The sequence below is a fragment of the Mesoplodon bidens genome (assembly GCF_964165515.1).
Source record: "Mesoplodon bidens genome assembly, chromosome: 4".
Classification (NCBI taxonomy): domain Eukaryota; kingdom Metazoa; phylum Chordata; class Mammalia; order Artiodactyla; family Ziphiidae; genus Mesoplodon; species Mesoplodon bidens.
Window position 1 is genome coordinate 111,434,645 of NC_138160.1, and position 20,902 is coordinate 111,455,546.

The 20,902-nt window shown below is 34.8% G+C and overlaps 1 protein-coding gene across 6 annotated transcripts in view; it reads right to left on the minus strand.

Moving 5' to 3' along the window:
* Positions 1-20,902, minus strand: part of RAPGEF6 (Rap guanine nucleotide exchange factor 6) — a gene marked incomplete at its 3' end in the record, with an annotated part of 219,987 nt that overhangs the window by 142,952 nt on the left and 56,133 nt on the right. For all 6 annotated transcript variants that reach the window (XM_081232763.1, XM_081232760.1, XM_081232762.1 and 3 more), the window contains one exon: positions 18,538-18,607. In XM_081232763.1, the coding sequence (XP_081088889.1) occupies positions 18,538-18,546 (9 nt within the window). In that variant the 5' untranslated portion in view covers positions 18,547-18,607. The remainder of the gene's footprint in view (positions 1-18,537; positions 18,608-20,902) is intronic.

Genomic DNA, 20,902 nt, shown 5'->3' on the forward strand with positions numbered 1-20,902 from the left:
GAGGGTGGAACAGGAACACTTAGAAAAATCTTCCAAAAAACCAGTCCCACCCCTAAGCACAAAGTAACACTACAGGAATTTGATGGTGCGCTGAAGGTACCAATAACAACAACAAAAATCCAAACCTAACTCAATTCTAGCAGAAGAGGTGTGTTCATCTCCAGGCCTAAACACTGTCTACCCTCTGTCTTTATTGCTCTACATACAGTATCTAGTATCAAATACAAAATAACGACTCACATAAAAATAAAAAGGATTTAAAAAAAAAAACCCAATCCACTGCCAAGAGACAAAGCAATCAACAGAGCAATCCCTGAAAATTAAGAGATGACCCAGATGAATATCAGACAGAATTTAAAACAACTATAATATGGTAATGGTTCAGCGGAAAAGGTGGACAATATAACTAGACAGATGGAGCAGACATAAGAAAAGTATTAGAGTAAAGAGAAAATGTCAGAAACAAAAAACATGGTACTAAAGATGAAGAATGCCTTTGATGAGCTCATCAGTAGACCGGATACAATCAAGTTAAGAATCAATGAACTTAAACATAGGTCAACAGAAATTACCCAAAACGAAAGAGGGGCAGGGAGAGAGGAAGAGAGAGAAAGTAAAAAAGAAAAATGAAGGAATTAAATGGTGTATTAAGATATAACTAAAAAGAGGATTAGTGAATTGGGAAAACAGAGCTAAAAAAAATAAAAGAGTATGTACCACAAAGTCAGGATGAAATGAAAAACAAGAAAAAAATCTTAAGAAATATAGAGAATAGGACTTTCCTGGTGGTGCATTGGTTAAGAATCCGCCTGCCAATGCAGGGGACATGGGTTCAAGCCCTGGTCTGGGAAGATTCCACATGCCTTGGAGCAACTAAGCCCATGCGCCCCAACTACTGAGACTGCACTCTAGAGCCCACAAGCCACAACTACTGAAGCCCACGTGCCTAGAGCCCACGCTCCGCAATAAGAGAAGCCACCACAATGAGAGGCCCACATACCACAATGAAGAGTAGCCCCGCTCACCACAACTAGAGAAAGTCCACGCACAGCAACGAAGACCCAACACAGCCCCCAAAAATAAAATAAATAAATTTATTAAGAAAAAGATATATAGAGAATAAGCTGAAAATATTTAACATATATTTAAACAAGGTTCAAGAAAATGATAATAGAAAAATGAAGACAATGTCCGAAGAGAAAATGAGATTTTTTTAGTTAAAAAAAAAAAAGACAGGGCTTCCCTGGTGGCGCACCGGTTGAGCATCCGCCTGCCAATGCAGGGGACACCGGTTTGTGCCCCGGTCCGGGAGGATCCCTCATGCCGCGGAGCGGCTAAGCCCGTGAGCCATGGCCACTGGGCCTGTGCGTCCGGAGCCTGTGCTCCGCAACAGGAGAGGCCACGACAGTGAGAGGCCCGCGTACCGAAGAAAAAAAAAAAAAAGACAGCCCGAAGCTCTCCAACAAATCCAAATCAGGATACTTAAAAACTACAACTACAAATCCACACAGAAAAGATAAACGGAAGACTTTCAACGCAGCCAGAAGGAAACGATAGATCAGCTATAAAGGAAGGACATTAAATTAATAATTGACCTCTCAAAAAACAACAGATGCCACAAAACAGAATGTACGAACTGTTGAGAAAAAAAGGATTTTTCTCCTAAAATTGCATTAATAGCAAAACAATCCTTAAGAATAATACAAAATAAAGCTATTTTCAGGCAGAATTAAGAAAAAGGACAATACACCCAGTTGAAATGTTTACCAACAAAACCCCTTTATTAAAGAAAAATTTAAAGAGTGTGCCTCAGATATAACACAAATTGTCCCATAAGTAAGGTCTCAAATCCAAGAAATAACTAAAAGCAAAGAAATGCTAAATACATGGTTAAATCTGAGCAAACAACAACTGCATAAAACAATAAAGTAAGACAAAATTTGTGGAATAAGTAAGTAGAACTAAAATACTGGTCAAGAGCAATTACATTTGGATGTAGTGACCAGCATTAAACTTTTATCAACTTTACTACTTATTAACTTGGGTTATTTTTAAGTAACCTGGAATTAGCAAGAAAAGAATAGACCAAATACAGTATCTAAGGGAGTACTGGGGGAGGGAGTTGAGAGTGGAAAAAAAGAACTTACTATATTATATAGAGAGAGTAAAAATAACAAGAGGAAAAAAAAGTAAAATATATACAAAGCACATAAAAGTAAATCCAAAAAGTAAAAGTAAATCCAAACCTGTCAGAAACCACAAAGAATGTAAACAGAAGAATCTTCTCAGGTTAAAAAAAAAAAAATCTTATACCAAATGCAGAAAAAGAGTTAGTTAACAGCCTTCAACTACTGAGGCCCACAGAATCCAGATACAAAGATGACAAAAGAGTACTAGAAATTAAATTACGAGCTAACATCTCACTAAGAAATAATGAATGCAAGAATCCTAAACTCAATTATCAAATTAAGCCTAGAAACTCAGAAAAATATAATAACTCAGGCTGAGCATTTACTGGGAATGTAAGGGTCGTTTAATATTACAAAAATCTATTAATATAAATCATATTAAAAGACCAAAGGAGAAAAGGGCACAGATCTCTGTGACAAAGGCAGAAAAAAAGTTTTTAATCAATTTCAGTAACCTTTCCTGATAAAAATTTTTAATACTACTTTTTGATACTCAAGATACCATTTTAAGTTATGAACTTTTGAGAGACCCCCAATAGTTTTTTGATATTTCTTTGCTTTCTGACACAAGAAATCCTAGTCTAATACATTTCCTGCTCCACATGTGATGTAAGCTATTATTTTATGGAGGCTTATATCGTTTGAGTGGGGAAATACTATTTACTCACCATAATCTGGGCTCTTATAAACACTAGTAATCACTAAAACTACTTTTTTGTTGCTGCTTCTAAGCTTTTGCAATGAATAGCCCTAAGAAATACATTTTTTTCATAAAGTGAATCAACTTGGGAAATATTTTTAAGACAAATGCTGACATATCCTATTCAAATTTTGGACTAGAGTTTTACTTAATATCTTTTATTTTGTACAACTCTTTTTCTTTTATATTGGGGAAAAATGATTCCTAATGACAATAATATATACATATATTATTAACTACATTATATTAATTATAATCATTGTAAATTAAATTTAATTACATCCAATTAAATTAAATGTACCTTAATAACAAAAAATTTATCTTTATACACTTAGGTTAGCTATACACATGTATGTTATATATACATATATAATAGCTTTAACAGTATCAACGTTACAACCAACATCCTGATACTACATAATCGGTTCCTAATGATTTATGTATACAAGATTATATATGTAAGTATATATTAATTATCATTACATAAGTTACATACATGTAAGTATATGTAATGTGTCTACACACACACACACACACACACGTCTACATAAAACTTTTAAAATACTGTCATTACTACTAAAAATGAAACTACTGACCCTTTCTGTCCTCATGAGATACCCCATTAAAAATGCAAAGACAAAATACTGTCTTTTAAAGTCACCAGAGGGCTCCCCTGGTGGCGCAGTGGTTAAGAATCTGCCTGCCAATGCAGGGAACATGGATTCGATCCCTGGTCCAGGAAGATCCCACATGCCGCGAAGCAACTAAGCTCATGCGCCACAACTACTGAGCCTGCACTCTAGAGCCTGAGAGCCACAACTACTGAGCCATGAGCGACAAATACTGAAGCCCGCACACCTAGAGCCTGTGCTCCACAACAAGAGAAGCCACTGCACTGCAACGAAGACCCAACGCAGCCAAAAAATAAATAAATAGGGTTTCCCTGTTGGCGCAGCGGTTGAGAATCTGCCTGCTAACGCAGGGGACTCGGGTTCGAGCCCTGGTCTGGGAAGATCCCACATGCTGTGGAGCAACTAGGTCCGTGAGCCACAACTACTGAGCCTGCGCGTCTGGAGCCTGTACTCCGCAACGGGAGAGGCCGCGATAGGGAGAGGCCCGCGCACCGTGATGAAGAGTGGCCCCCGCTTGCCACAACTAGAGAAAGCCCTCGCACAGAAACGAAGACCCAACACAGCAAAAATAAATAAATTAATTTAAAAATAAATAAATAAAAATTGTTCTTAAAGTCACCAGAAATAAAAACTCCTCAGAATTAAATCAACAATTTTACATATAATAAATTCACTTTTTTAAAGAGACATTTTTCTCCTTTTTGAATTATTTTAAGTATTTTAAAACTTTACTTGGCTCCACTAAGCAGCTCATCTTTCTCAAGTTTTTTCGGGCTCTTCTTGCTTTTTTTTTTTTTTTTTTACTGTTCCAAATGTATTAGGCACAAAACAACCACCATTCTGATGGTATTTTTCATTGGAACCTCATTAAATTCACAAGATAATCTAAGGAAAATGAATACCTTTATGATAACTCCTTAGTTGAGAACATGGTATATCTTATTTTTTGTTCAAGCTGTATTTGATATTTTTGCAGAGCATTTAAAAACAATGTCTTTGCAAATTTGTTAAGTTTATGCTAAAGTATTTTATGTAGTTATTGTAAATATATTCTCCTATATGACACTTATTTATGTCACAGGTCAATTTCTTGATCTCCATAAGAAAATCTGCTGGGATTTTCATGGGGATTACACTTAATTTTTAATCAATTTGGAGACAATTTATATCTTAAAAATATTGATTCTTTCAACTGATCTAGAGCTGAGGAAGAGTTCAAAATTTTTTTATGGTTTTCTGTGTAGGGGGTCTCCTATAACTTTTGTTAGATTTATTCTGATGTATATGGATGTTTCTGACATTTATAAATGGTTTGCTTACTAAATTCTATTTTTCTAACATTTTGTTGCTCATAAATATAAATACAATTGATTTCTGTATATGAACAAGTACCGAGTGACATTGCTGAAATGATTTCTTATTAATTCTAAAAGTTCACATGTAGTTATTTTTGGATTTTCTATATGCACATCACGTCATTTGTGACAGTTTTATATTTTCATTTCTAATCTATCTTTTTCCCCTTGCCTAAATGCACTATATAGGACTTTTTAGACATTGGGTTTGGAGTGAGCTTTGACATATTCCCTAATGCCTGGAAAAGGTTTTCAATGTTTATTGTAAGGTTTGTGCAGATACCTTTAATAATATTATGAAAGTTTCCCTCTTTTCCTAGCTTGCTAAAAGTTTTAAAAATCCTCATGAATGGGTTTTGAGTATTATCAAATGCTTTTTTTTTTTGTATCTATAGAGATGATCATTTGACTTCTTTCTCTAATTATATTAATATAATGAATCACGGCTTCCCTGGTGGCGCAGTGGTTGAGAGTCCGCCTGCCAATGCAGGGGATACAGGTTTGATCCTTGGTCTGGGAGGATCCCACATGCCGCGAAGCGACTGAGCCTGTGAGCCACAGCTGCTGAGCCTGTGTTCTGGAGCCCGGAGGCCACAGCTGCTGAGCCCACGTGCCACAACTGCTGAAGCCTGCACGCCTAGAGCTCGTGCTCCAGAGAGACAGGCCACCGCAGTGAGAAGCCCGCGCACTGCAACGAAGAGTAGCACCCCGCTCGCCGCAACTAGAGAAAGCCTGCGTGCAGCAGCGAAGACCCAACAGAGCCAAAAGTAAATAAATAAATTTATATAAAAATATATATATATATAATGAATCACACTGATTTTCAAATACTAAAACCATCTTGCAACTATGGAAATAAATTCAACTTTGTCATGATATTTTATCCTCTTTATATATCACTCGGATTTGATTTCCTAATATTTGAAGATTTTAAAATCTATTTTCATTTAAAAAATGACCAGTAATACTGCTTTTGGGTAATATCCTTGTTAGGTTTTGCTCTCAAAATTAAACTGGGCTCTTATACAATGTTATATGTCACTAGTATCTCAATTTTAAAAAACTGGGCTCATTAAGGGAACATATTCAATTTTTTTTCTGTTTCCAGTTAGACTTTATGTATTTCTTCTTTAAATGTTTGGAAAAATTCACCACTGAAACCATGTGGGTCTGAATTTCTAAATGGAAGGTCTGTAATTACAGGTTCACTTTCTTTCTATATATTGGATTGTGCAGATTTTCTGTTTATGTGAGGGTGTGTGCCAGTTCTGGTAAGCTGTGTATTTCAAGGAATTTGACTCTATAAAATCTCAAACTTATTTAAAATTTTCATAATATCCTTTCTTTTGTTACTTTTTTTAAAGTTCATTAGATCCATAGAGTACTGTATCCTTTCTCACTACTGACATTGGTTATGTAGTATCTGTTTCATTCTTGATTATTTTTGGCAGGGATTTATCAATTTTATTATTCTTTTCTGAGAACAAACTTTTGCCTTTGCTGATTCTTCTTAAGTTTGCTTGACATGCCACTGATTTTTATATTTATCTTTATTATTGCTTGGCTTCTAATTTCTGTTGGTATAGTTTGCTTTTGAATTTCCTGATGTGGATACTTAACTCATCTAATGTCAGCCTTTCATTCTAACAGCATTAAGGCTTAAATTGCTCAGCAAGAAAGGCTTAAAATGAATTTCATGTTTTGATATGCCATCTTCATTCAGTTCAAAATATTTTCTCATTTTCATAGTGACTCTTCTTTGACAAGTGATTTAACATATACTCCTGAATTTCAAAAGCTGCATTTTGTTCCAGTTATGTTTTTGTAATTGTTTTTTTTTTAATTAATTCCATGGTGGTCAAAAACTATAAATTGTAAAATTTAAAATCTTTTCTTTTTTGAGCTTTATGTCCTGCCTATGGTCAACTTTTAAAAATATTCCATGTGCACTTGAAAAGCAGATGTATTCTACTACTGATGAATATAGTGTTCTCTACATGTCTATTAGGCAGAGTGCTGTTTCCTTAAACCTCATGAACCAACCTCTGCTAGCTTCAAACTTATCTTCTGCAGCTTTCTCACTTCTTTCAGCCTTCACAGAATTGAAGACCATTAGGACCTTGCACTAGATTGGGTTTTGGCTTAAGGGAATGTCATGGCTGGTTTGATATTCTAATCCAGACCACTAAAACTTTCACCCTTTGGGCAATAAGGCTGTTTCACTTCCTTACCATTCGTGTGTTCACTGTCATAACACTTTTAATTTCCTTCAAAAACATATCCTTTGCAATCACAACTTGGTTAAGTGTTTGGCACAAGAGGCCTAGTTTTCGGCCTATCTCAGCTTTCAACATGCCTTCCTCACTAAGCTTAATCATTTCTAGCTTTTGATTTAAATTGAGAGATGTGCAACTCTTCCTTTCACTTGAGCACTTAGAGGCCATTGTAGAGTTATTAACTAGCCTAATTTCAATACTGTTGTGTCTCAAGGAATAGGGAAGCCTGGGATAGGAAGAGCGATGGGGGAGCAGCCAGTCAGTGGAGCAGTCAAAACACATACAACATTTACCGACCATCTTATATGGGTGTGGTTCATGATGCATCAAAACAATTATAATAGTAACATCAGAGATCACTGTAACAAATATAATAATAAAAAATGGCACCAACAGACTTGCTTGATGTAGAATTGCTACAAACCTTTGATTTGTTCAAAAAAAAAAGTATTTGTAAGGTGCAATAAAACAAAGTGTGCCTGTAGTCAACATGTATTTAGATAAACCCATATAGTTATTCTTTCCATTGTCCTTTGCTCCACATCTCTGTGCTTCCATCTGAGATCCTCTCCTGCCTGAAAAATTATTTTAGTAAACTGAGTACTGGTCTACTGATGAAAAATTTTCTTAGCTTTTGTGTGAAAATCTTTAAATTCCTTAACTAATGAAGGTAAAATTACTGCTGTGTTTTACTGTTGCTCCTTTAGAAGTAATGGTTTTTTTCTGTATTACTAGTTTTATGACTTTCCCTTTACTTTTGGTTCTCAGTAGTTTTACTATGATGTGTTTATGCATTAAGTTTCTTTGTGTTTATCCTGCTTTGAGTTTGTAACATCATACAGAAAAACCTGAATGAACTTTTTGGCCAACTATAAAATCTGTGAGTTGACATCTTTTTACTTCTGGAAAATTCTCTTACCTTTTCTAATAATACGGTCATTCTCTCCTGCCCTTCTGTGACTCCAATTACACATAGATAAGATCTTTTCACTCTCAGTCTCCCAAGGCAATAGAAATAAAAATGAAAATAAACAACTGGGACCTAATCAAACTTACAAGCTTTTGCACAGCAAAGGAAACCATAAACAAAACTAAAAGACAACATACAGAATGGGAGAAAATATATGCAAGTGATGTGACTGACAGGGGATTAATTTCCAAAATATACAAACAGCTCGTACAACTCGACAACAACAACAAAAAAACCCATCGAAAAATGGGCAGGAGACCTAAAGAGATATTTCTCCAAAGAAGACATACAGATGGCCAACAGGCACATGAAAAGATGCTCAAAATCGCTAATTATTAGAGAAATGCAAATCAAAACTACAATGAGGTACCACCTCACACCAGTCAGAATGGTCATCATTAAAAAGTCTACAGGGCTTCCCTGGTGGCGCAGTGGTTGAGAGCCCGCCTGCCGATGCAGGGGACACAGGTTTGTGCCCCGGTCCGGGAGGATCCCACGTGCTGCGGAGCGGCTGGGCCCGTGAGCCATGGCCGCTGAGCGTGCGCGTCCGGAGCCTGTGCTCCGCAACAGGAGAGGCCGCGGCAGTGAGAGGCCCGCGTACCGCAAAAAAAAAAATAAAAAGTCTACAAATAACAAATGCTGGAGAGGGTGCAGAGAAAGAGGAACCCGCCTACATTGGTGGGAATTTAAGTTGGTGTACCACTATGGAAAACAGCACGGTCGTTCCTCAGAAAATACAGAATTACCATATGATCCAGCAATCCCACTCCTGGGTATCTATCCAGACAAAACTATAATTCAAAAAGACACATACATCCCTGTGTTCATAGCAGCACTATTCACCATAGCCAAGGCATGAAAGCAACCTAAATGTCTACTGACAGATGAATGGATAAAGAAGATGTAGTATGCATATACAATGGAATACTACTCGGCCATAAAAAAGAACAAAATAATGTGATTTGCAGCAACATGGATGCAAACAGAGATTATCATACTAAGTGAAGTAAGTCAGAAAGAGAAAGACAAATACTACTAAATGATATCATTTATATGTGGAATCTAAAATATGACACAAATGAACTTATCTATGAAAGAGAAACAGAATCGCAGACGTAGAGAACAGACTGGTGGTTGCCAAGGGGGAGGTGGTGGGAGAGGGATGGATTGGGAGTTTGGGATTAGCAGATGTAAACGGGTATATATAGAATGGATAAACAACAAGGTCCTACTGTACAGTGCAGGGAACTATATTCAATATCTTGTGATAAACCATAACGGAAAAAGAGTATGAAAAAGAATGCATATATGTATAACTGAGTCACTTTGCCATACAGCCATAATTATAAATCAACTATACTTCAATAAAAAAGAAATCAGCCCAGAAAAAAAAAATAAAATTTGAAGAAGTAAGAAAAGACCTCTTCACTCTATTCCCTGTCTCCTACCCTCCATCATATTTGATTTTTCCTTGGATCTGTCTACAGTTGACCCTTCAACAATGTGGGGGTTAGGGGTGCTTGACCCTCCATGCAGTTTAAAATGTGTGTATAACTTTACAGTTGGCCCTCTGTATCCATAGTTCCACATCTGCAGATTCAATCAACTGTGGATCGTGTAGTACTGTAGTACGTATTTTTAAAAAACCCGGATGTGGGACTTCCCTGGTGGTCCAGTGGCTAAGACTCCGTGCTCCGAATGCAGAGGGCTTGGGTTCAATCCCTGGTCAGGGAACTAGATCCCACATGCCACAACTAAGAGTTCGCATGCTGCAACTACAGATCCCACATACTGCAACTAAAGGTCCCACATACTGCAACTGGGACCTGGTGCAGCCAAATAAGTAAATAAATATTAAAAAAACAAACAAAAAAACCTGTGTGTAAGACCTGCCGAGTTCAAACCAGTGTTGTTCAAAGGGGCCACTCTATTTTCTTCCCGCTTATCATTCAATTCCCTAAGTCTCTATTCAGATAAGTTTTACCTTGTTTAATCTATCTGAGATTTTATTTTCAGTTATAGATGTTTCTAGTTGTAGAATTTGGGAATAATTCTTTCATTTTATAGTTTCCAATCTACTGAAATGTGTATATGTTATCTCTGATATATTGGGATCTCCTGTGAGTTTGTTCGTATTGTCTGCTTTTTATTCTCTTTAGTTTCTGACCACTTTTAGATGTATTCCATAAATTCTGATATGTAGTATATTTTCACTATTGTTATTTTGCAAATTCTGTAATTTCAGTATGTATTTACTTACCCTTTGACAAAGTTGTTTGATAGGTTTAAAATTTTTAAGGTGTAGCCTATATATTTTTTGTTATTAGTAAAGTTTCATTGCATATAATCAGAAAGTGTTTTCAGTATATCTACTTTATGGAAATCACTGATTTTTTTTTTTTGGTGAACATATGATCAATTTTTGTGAATGTGCATTGGACACCTGAGATGGTGTAGTATAATGCTGTAGAATACAACATATATTCATAAAATCCACCTTACTGTTTATTCTGTTTAGGTCTTCTATCTCATTTTTTGTCTACCTGATCTATTTTATACTAAGAACAGAGAATTATATTCTATTTTGTAGCATATTTCTGTCTCACTGAATCTCCTATAATTTTTGCTTTATACAGGTTTGTGTAATGTGCTGCATAGAAATTCATGTGTTTTAGCATCCAAAAATATGCTCCCTTCTATGTACAGTTAATGCTTTTTGGATTGAATTCTACTTTGGTATTAAGATTACTGTATCTGCCCCCTTTTTATTTTCACTTGTTTAATATACCATTGTCCACTGAATCATTTGATTCAGGAATCACAGAAGTGTCTCTTATAAACAGTATATAGTTGTTGGGTCTCCTTTTGTGAGCCAAATTGAGAATCTTTTCCTAATAATACGTGGATGAAGCACATTCACATTTACTGGTATGACTAATATTTTCAGTCTCAGTTCTGTGATAACATTTTATAATTATGTGTATTTTACTATACTTATTTCTCTAAGAAACATGTATTCTTTGTTTTTTAATTAAAAAAAATTTTGTGGTACTTAGGAAGACCTGTATTTTTGTTTTAGTGATTACTTCTGTACTTAAACCGTTTAAATGCCCTTTGCCCTTGTATTCTTTTCCTTTTTCTCATACAATTTTTAAAAATTGAGATATAATTCACATACCATAAAGTTCACCCTTTTAAAGTACACAATTCAGTGATTTTTGATATACTCACGAAGTTATACAGTCATTACCATTATCTATTCCACAACATTTTCAACATCCCAAAAAGGAACCTCATACCCACCCATTAGCAACTACTTTTTCTCTCTATGGATTTACCTGTTCTGAATATTTCATATGAACAGAATCATACAATATATGGCTTTTGCTGTCTGGCTTCTTTTACTTAGAATAATGTTTCCAAGGTTCATCCATGTTGTAGCATGTATTGATATTAGATTCCTTTTTACCACAGAATAATATTGCATCATGTGCACATATAACATTTTGTCTATTCACTTATCAAGGTGATGAATATTTGGTTTTTTCCAGTTTTTTAGATATTATAAATAATGCTATGAACACTAGTGTTCAAGATTTTATGTGAACAAATGTTTTCAATTCTCTTGGGTATATACTTGATGGGTCAATGATAATTCTATTTTTAACTGTTTGAGGAGTTGTCAAACTATTCTGCAAAGTGGTTTCACCATTTTACATTTCTACCAGCAATGTATGAAGACTGATTTCTATACACCCTTGCCAATACCTGTTACTGTCCACCTGTCTTATTATTACCCTTTTACTATGTGTTGGCAAAGAATCTTCATTGGGCCTCTTGTGTTTCTACACATTTTGCTGGGTTTGCCAAGAATGAAAATCCTAACCACTCATTATGTGGGCCATTTCTCAGAGTCGTGTTTGTAGCAAGCAATCTTGAAGGATGAAGTAATGTTTCCTACTGGAAAAAGAAAAAGCCCGCTTACTATAAAAGCACCATATTTATTCATCAAGCTCAGTGTTTCTTAGCTGCAGTGCAAACCTACTATATGTGAGGCATCCACCTGGGCCATCCAGCATAACCTACACAAGACCTAGGGAACAAGGGGAACCTACAGAAATATGCTAATTATTATGCTGCTCACTATACCATGAGTAATGGAACTCTGTCTCTGACCCAAGACATGTTTTGGTCTCATGTCTTCTGCCAACATCCATGAAATAACTAGTAAACTGTTAGCTTTTAAATATAGTAAAATCAAATGTTAGACTGGATATTATCTAATTTAGCAGTTTTTATTGGTATTTTAACTCTCTTCCATTTTGTTTATGCAACAGACAACGATCAGTAAGATTATTTTTTCCTATTTCACTCTCCCTTTTCCTTTTTTATTTGTATTATTTCTACTTTGTCACAACATATAACGTATGTCCAGTAGTCTTCCCCTCACATCCCTACCTTTGTTTTAGTCTTAGCAGTACATCCATGTATTTTAAATGCTCGTCTTCACTTCTTTTGCTGAGGTATTCCCAGTTATCTCTCAACTGGATATAATAACCTCCAGGAGATTCCTTAAAAAACAGCTCAAGAGTACCTAATTCCCTAAAACTTACATACTGAAAGCTGTTTTTCCTCAACCTTGATATCTAACAGAATGTGGCTGAATATAAAAACTTTGGTTCATACTTTTTCTTGGAGTTTTTTTTTTAAATGCTGCTCCACTGTTGCCTTGTTTTGGTTGCCTCAGTGAAATTTAAAATGTCTGAACCAGTGCAGTTCTTTTGCCTTTAGAAGTTATGTAATGCTTTTGCTTGGAAGCATAAGGATTTTTTTATCTTTCCCCAGTATCCAGTGGACCCTTTCAATGTATAGATGAGAATCTTTTTCAATTTCTGGAGAATTTTCTTTGAATATAGCTTTAAATATTAGTTCTTTTTCACTGATTTTTCTTTCTTGGGACTCTAAAATTATGAATGTTATCCCTCCATTGCCTGTCTTTAATTTCCACTATTTTCTCTGACACTTTTTCCAACTTTAAGACTGCACAGAACAATGTATAAGCTTAAGGTATACAACAGTGTTGACACATTTACGTATTACAAGATGATTACCACCATAACTTTAGCTAACATCTCCATCACGTCACAGTTACCATTTTTGCAGTGAGATGGTTTAAGATCTGTTCTCTTAGCGACTTTCAAGTATGTAACACAGTAATTCTGACACTTTTACTTCATTCTTGTGTCATTTTCATTCACTTGGTTCTTTTCCTGCTTTTCTTCAATGCACCTTATTAAATTTTCATTTGACTCTATTCCCCCCCAGGGACCTTATAATTTATTTATTACTAAAATGTTTTTTTTCTTTGTTTTCCATTCCTTTACTAAGTTCATATTCTTTTTACTCCTTTTTTTGGGGGGGGGCGGATTTTCTTTTCCTGGTTTTTAAATTACTGATTCTACATATTTTTTGTTTTTGTTTTTCAATGTCCTCAACTGGTTGATCGAATATATTTAACTCTGGAGTGTGGCCACACTCTTCATCTGCATGATGGTTTTTCTGGGGTGGGGAGGAATTTTTTTCTCATAATTTTCATTTTCTTTTATTTTTATAATACCTACATATGGATTTATCAAGTTCCCCTTTTTACCTTTTTGTGGTATTACGATTTCTTACAAAACTCCTAGTTTAACAGCACCTTTTTTGCCAAATACTTTGAAGTCCACATGTTTTAAGATACTTTTCTCTTTTTGTTTTGCTAGTGGAAGGAGAGGTTTTAAGACTTTGATTTTGTGTTCACTTTGGCTTGTAAGCACCTAAAACTTACCCACGTGCTGCTTCTTCACCTCTTAAATGCCAAAGAGAGCTTGTTTCCTTTTTACCTTTTATATTAACCCTGAAGCTACACATTTAGATGACTACTCTGAAAATTATTCATAATATTAAAAAACTTCACTGTAGTCTCTGTTCTGATCTATCATATGCATACGTACACACCCATATTTAATTTTTTTTTTTTTTTTTTTTTTGCGGTACGCAGGCCTCTCACTGCTGTGGCCTCTCCGGTTGTGGAGCACAGGCTCCGGACGCACAGGCTCAGCAGCCATGGCTCACGGGCCCAGCCGCTCCGCGGCATGTGGGATCTTCCCGGACCGGGGCACAAACCCGTGTCCCCTGCATCAGCAAGCGGACTCTCAACCACTGCGCCACCAGGGAAGCCCCACACATATTTAATTTTAAACTTAGCGTGGAATTAGTCTTTCCAACAGTACAGGTCAGTACAGGTCAACCCTAGGTCCATTTGCTAGCTTCCATTTTCTGTGTTTTCTACAGATCTGCTTGGTTGGCCTTTGCTCATCACAAACCCTTGATAAGGGTTGGGAGTAGAGATGGAGTGTGAGAAATAACATGCTGGGAAATGGTGATTTCTCTCTTTTTATTTACAATTATTTTCAAGTTTGAGTATCCTCTGTCTTCAAGTTATGCAGTGAGCATGGTTTGTGTATAGATTTCTTATACCCTTCTTGTAGTTCTACACTGTTTCTAGAGGAAATATTGGGAGACAGGTAGTTAAGTGGTTACCACTGTCTTCAGCTACCCAGAAGAAGAAAGATTTAAAAGTTTAATTAAAACAATGAACTAATAAAATTCTATAAAGCAATACAGATTTTAAAAGTTCAATAATCTTGTCATGGGAAGGTCTTTCTAATAAGCATGACTTCAAAAAGTTGTAAGAGGAAAAAAACTCAACAGATTTAAAAAAATTATAACTGACATAAAATTTACTTCAGACTAAAGTTAAAAAATGATATACAGCTTTTATAACAAAAGGGTTCATTTACCTAGTAATAAAAAGCTCTCATGAACAAATAAGGAATAATCCAAGTAGAAAAATGGGCAAGAGACACGGATAATAATAAGAAATATAAACCCTCCATAAAGCATATGAGAACATGCACAGGTAACTTAAAACGAGATTTCATTATAATGTGTCAGATTAAGATGACTAACCTATCAGGTGATGAGCAAGGTGTTTAGAAACAGGTGTTCCCAATCACCAGCGGTTACTCAAATTTGTAGAAATACATACATAATAAACGTATTTGATAGAACTTATCAAAATAGTAAACATTACTTATAAACATGTATACTTGGACCAAGCATTTTTATGAATTCTAAATAATTTCACCTAAAAAATACACTTAAGTATCAAAGATTTATGCTATTACAAAATGTTCAGTACAATTTTGTATTTCAAAGGATGTAATAATAGTGAAAAAAATCAAGATTCATCAATATGGTGGAATAAAAACAAAATCCTCAGAAACTTCAGGAACAAAAATCTTAAAATTATTTTAGATTATTTTCTCCTATAACTCATAAAGCATTTTTAACTATGCTGATCATCAATAAAATACTGTTTTGGAATTTTAAAATTACCAATCATAAATATATACACTTGATGTGATTATTTGGGGTGATTTTAAAAATTTTGTATATACACATACTTTTTTTCCCAAAACATTTGGGTATAAATTGAAGAGAGAGTGATTCTTGACCCTAAAATATGTCAACATGTATTTCCTAAGAACAAGAATTTTGTCTTACATAACCCCACTACAATAATCAAAATCAGTAAATTCAGTATTATCTAAACCACAGTCCATGTTCAAATTTCACCAACTGTGCCAACATTATCATTTATAGTTACTCCCCTCTCCTGCCTCCAAGATTTAATGCAAGATAAAAAGCATTGTATTTAGTTATATCTCTTTTTTTTCTCCTTTAGTATGAAACAGTTCCTCAGTCTTTCTGTGATGTTTCTTGACACTGGGATATTTAAAGAGTATAGGACCTCAATTTTTAGAATATCTTCCATTTGGTTTGTCAGCTATTTACTACTGATCAGCTGCAGGCAGGCATTTCTGGCAGGAATATATCTCAGAGGTGATGTTCTGTCCTCCTCAGTGCATCATATCAGGAGTAGTGTATCACTTTATGCCTATATTGATGGTGGTAGCAATAATTTTTGTTATAGTGGTTTCCTCCGTGTTTCCCCACCAGAAATTTGGTAATTTTTCCTTTCATAAATGATTTGTGGGGAGATACAATGAGACTACGTAAGTATCCTGTTTCTCAACGAACATTAGTCACAAGTTTTGGCATTTATCAACAATTTTCTAACTTGATCATTCCTTCTAGACTTACTAGTTGGGCATTTAACTATCAGGAAGAACTCTTCCTTTTCATTCACTCATATCATTAGAAATTAACAAATTCTTTATTATACAGTAGGGTACCATCAATCACTATACATTTTTATTTGGATTCTCAAACTGTCCCAGCATTTGGCCAATGGGAGTCCCTTCAATCTGGTTCCTCTGTCCTTTTGCCAGGTCCCTATAATTCTCTGAATATTTCCTTACTTTATAAGGTAGGTGATGGAAGTATTTCATATTTTGACAGAGGAAGGTTTTAAGTGGCATACATTTGTAATATCAATAAATTGTACACTTAAAATATGTGTATATGTGTATGTTAATACTCTAGCTAGTAGTGCTTTCTACATTGTTATGAGCAAGCAATTTTAAAACTGTCTTAGGTGTAAGTAAATGTTTTGATGATGATGGAAACCAAGTTTCTCACTGTTAGTGAAAGGAGGTACAAATAAGCAAAATGAGAAAAACAGAATAAACTCTAGATTTTAAACACAGGTACACAGAAACAAAGAAATAAATACAGAGGTGTATATATGTGTGTATGTATGTATATTTTCTAGCTCTGTTCAGTGAAAGGCCCTACAAGCAATGAAGCACCTGGAGCAATGAAAACAGTTGGCTGCCAGATCTTGGTTTCTAAATACTGCTTTAGAAACAGAAAAGGCTAACTCCCGGTTTGGGGCAAGAAAAGTCCAACTCCTCCCTTTAATCTAAGAGGAAGATTAATTTAATTGTTAATAAATTTAGTAATTAATTTAATATCTTAAACTGTACACTTAAAAATGGCTAAAATGGTAAATTTCATGTTAAGTGTATTTTACCACAATAAAACAAGACAAAAAAACAATGTACAAGGTGGATGGAGCTTAATCCACATATAATTTATAGTCCACCCTTTGTATTCATAGATTCAACCAACCACAGACTGTGTAGTACTGTAGTATTTACTACTGAAAAATATCTGAATGTAAGTGTACTGAGCAGTTCAAATTCATGTTGTTTAAGGGTCAACTGTATATGAGAACACTATGGCAAAAGCACTATTTTTTCCCATAAAGTATGAGAAATATAAAATACATCAACTGACAAATAACTCAGAAAACAGTACTGCCTGAGGCAGTTTTCTTGCCATGTCCCTCAATGCATTTATTTAGAGGAAAGGGTTCTGAGACCTTAACAGATATGCCATGTATACCAACACTTAAAGAAAGTAAATGTAAAACAATACATAGTCTAAGCCTTGAACAAACTTGAAAACAAATAACATTCACTGAATATTTACTATGCAGAGAGCACTCTGCAATACTATAGAAGACACAAACAGAACAAGAAATAATCTTTGCCTTTTAGGAGCTTAAAATCCAGTGGTTTATATGAAATTTAGGACACTAAGCTCACGATAACGTAGATGACCCAGTTTAGGGAAGAGAAAACAGAATCTACCTGAAGATGTCAATCTGACTGTAACACCATGAAATGGAAAAGTGGTTTAGTTTTGAGCCCTCATATTAAAAGACTTCATTAAGAATTCAACCTCGTTTCTCAAGTTTAAATCAAATCAGATGACATGATCATTTACATGAGATGCTAGTAGGACAAAGAGTCCATTCAGTATTAACTATTTTCTAGTAAGGTCATCTCAGAACAAGGCAAAAGGGTGCTTGCTGTGTTCTGGATTCTTCAAATGGTAAGGAAAAAAAGTCTTATTTTCTATATTTACATCAACTACCTAGCTTTCTCAGGAAAAAGTAAAGAATTATTCCTTAAATACACTCTTAAAGTAAAACTATTAAGATCTAAACCATTTCTTACTTGGATATAACTGTATCTCTTTTTTTTACCTCTTTCCCTCAAGTCCAGGGTACAGAACAAGGATGCTCAAAGATTATTAACTAAATTGAATAGGAAAATCAGGATCCCCTTTCAGAGCTCTTATTTAAAATTTCTGATAGAAGTAGTAAAAGAAATTACTAAATTTGCAACATTTTATATATAATTGCATCCCTTTCAAGGATCAGAAAAAACTTTAAAGTGGATGAAAATGTATCCAACTTGGTATATAGTTTGATGCTACTTAGTAAAATATTTAAAAAGTCACAGTAATGGAACCTCCTTGAGTGTTTAAAAGCCTACTACATTTAAAGTTGAAAATGAAGCATATCAAATAACAATTTCAGTATTCTTTAAAATTCTTACCACAATCATTTCTGAAGGCTCTAATACAAGACAATCACATCCTCTTTTTCCTCCAAACTGCTTACCAAAACTATAAAAACAGAAAAATAATTTCTTTAGCAAAGGTTATAAATAAAATGCATCAATATAGAAAAAATGAACCAAAAAAACCTACATGTTAACCAAGAAATTCTGATCTTATCAGGTACACTAATAAGATTTTTTTAAAAAACAAAACAAAAACTTCCTTTTACTTGCCAAGATATATATAAGTGGTCTCAATACACAGTTGTGTGATAATTATTTTTAAAATTCTGCCTGTAACTAGTCTCTAAAACTGATTATAAAAGATATCTGCCTAATCCCAAATTCTGAACATCTATTAATATGTGTTGAATTCAGGTAAAACCACACTTACTAAAGAGTGAAGCCACAATTATGGAATATTTTTAAAAAGTAAATTTTTGAGAGTGATATTAGATAACAGATAGAAAAAAAACTTTAAAAATACTTACACTTGAATATACTAAAAAATGTAGTGAGATATAGAAGTGGTTTATTTTTAAAAAACAGTGTTGGAGGGCTTCCCTGGTGGCACAGTGGTTGAGAGTCCGCCTGCCGATGCAGGGGACACAGGTTCCTGCCCCAGTCCGGGAAGATCCCACATGCCGTGGGGCGGCTGGGCCCGTGAGCCATGGCCGCTGAGCCTGCTCGTCTGGAGCCTGTGCTCCGCAATGGGAGAGGCCACAGCAGTGAGAGGTCCGCGTACCGCAAAAAAAAAAAAAAATCAGTGTTGGAGCCACTGCCTAGCTCTTTGGAAAAAATTAAAACTGCAGTAGTACTAAAAGAAAATTTGAGTACTTTCATGTTATTTGTCTGAGAGAAAAATTTCTAAGCAAATCAAAAAAGAAAGCACTCATAAAGGAAAAAATTGATGTTTTCATTTCAAAAGACAAACTGAAGTTTTTTAAAAGGTGGGATATGAAAAAAATACTAGAGACACAGAAGGTCAACATACTTAATACGCAGAGTGTACATAAAAGAAATTATAAAAGCACTCTAAAATATTACAAAATGGAAATTAAGTACCATGGCTAATTATAAAATATATTAATATTATTACAAAAATAATTTTAAAATTCCAATAACACAAGCAAAACTTAAAAAAATAAACTTAATAAAGAAATACAGAAGTCATTTATAAAAAACAACTACACAATTTTATTGATGGACTGAAAATAGGGCTTAATAAAAGAAGTGATAAAACATACACTTACAAAGAAACTCAATATTATAAAAATGTCAATTCTCCACAAAGTATAAGGTTACATACAAATACTAGTTTATAGCCAAATCCTAATCAAAATCCAAATGAACTTACTTTTGAACATAACAAAAAAGTCACTGCTGTTTTTTCTTAAGCAGTAGGCTGTATTGTTTTTGTATTTTCCCCAAAATATTCCTACCTCATCTAATACATAAAACAATGAAAAGGAAATTTGCAGAAGTTTGCTTTCATTCAAGATGGAATAACAGGGACTGGCCACAACTAGAGAAAGCCCGCGCACAGCAACGAAAACCCAACGCAGTCAAAAACAAATAAATAAATAAATAATCGTGAGTGGTTTCAGACAGTGTCAACTTGATATGTCCATTATAAAGTTTCCTCTCAATTTTCCATCTATTAGTTTTCGCATCCATTTTTGATCAGTGACTAGACCTAAAGTGTTATTAGGGGCTACTGAAAAAGGTATTTTATAATTCTAATTATTCCTACTGAATTTTTTTAACATCTTTATTGGAGTATAATTGCTTTACAATGGTGTATTAGTTTCTGCTGTACAACAAAGTGAATCAGCTATACATATACATATATCCCCATATCTCCTCCCTCTTGCGTCCCCCTCCCACCCTCCCTATCCCACCTCTCTAAGTGGCCAAAGCACCGATCTGCTCTCCCTGTGCTATGCAGCTGCTTCCCACTAGCTATCTATTATACATTTGGTAGTGTATATATGTCCATGCCACTCTCTCACTTTGCCCCAGCTTACCCTTCCCCCTCCTCATGTCCTCAAGTCCATTCTCTACGTCTGTGTCTTTATTCCTGTCCTGCTCCTAGGTTCTTCAGAACCATTTTTTTTTATTCCATATATATGTGTTAGCATACAGTATGGAGGTTCCTTAAAAAACTAAAAATAGAACTACCATATGACCCAGAAATCCCACTATTGGGCATATACCTAGAGAAAACCATAATTCAAAAAGAGTCGTGTACCACAATGTTCACTGCAGCACTATTTACAATAGCCAGGACATGGAAGCAACTTAAGTGTCAATCAACAGACAGATGGATAAAGAAGATGTGGCACATATATACAATGGAATA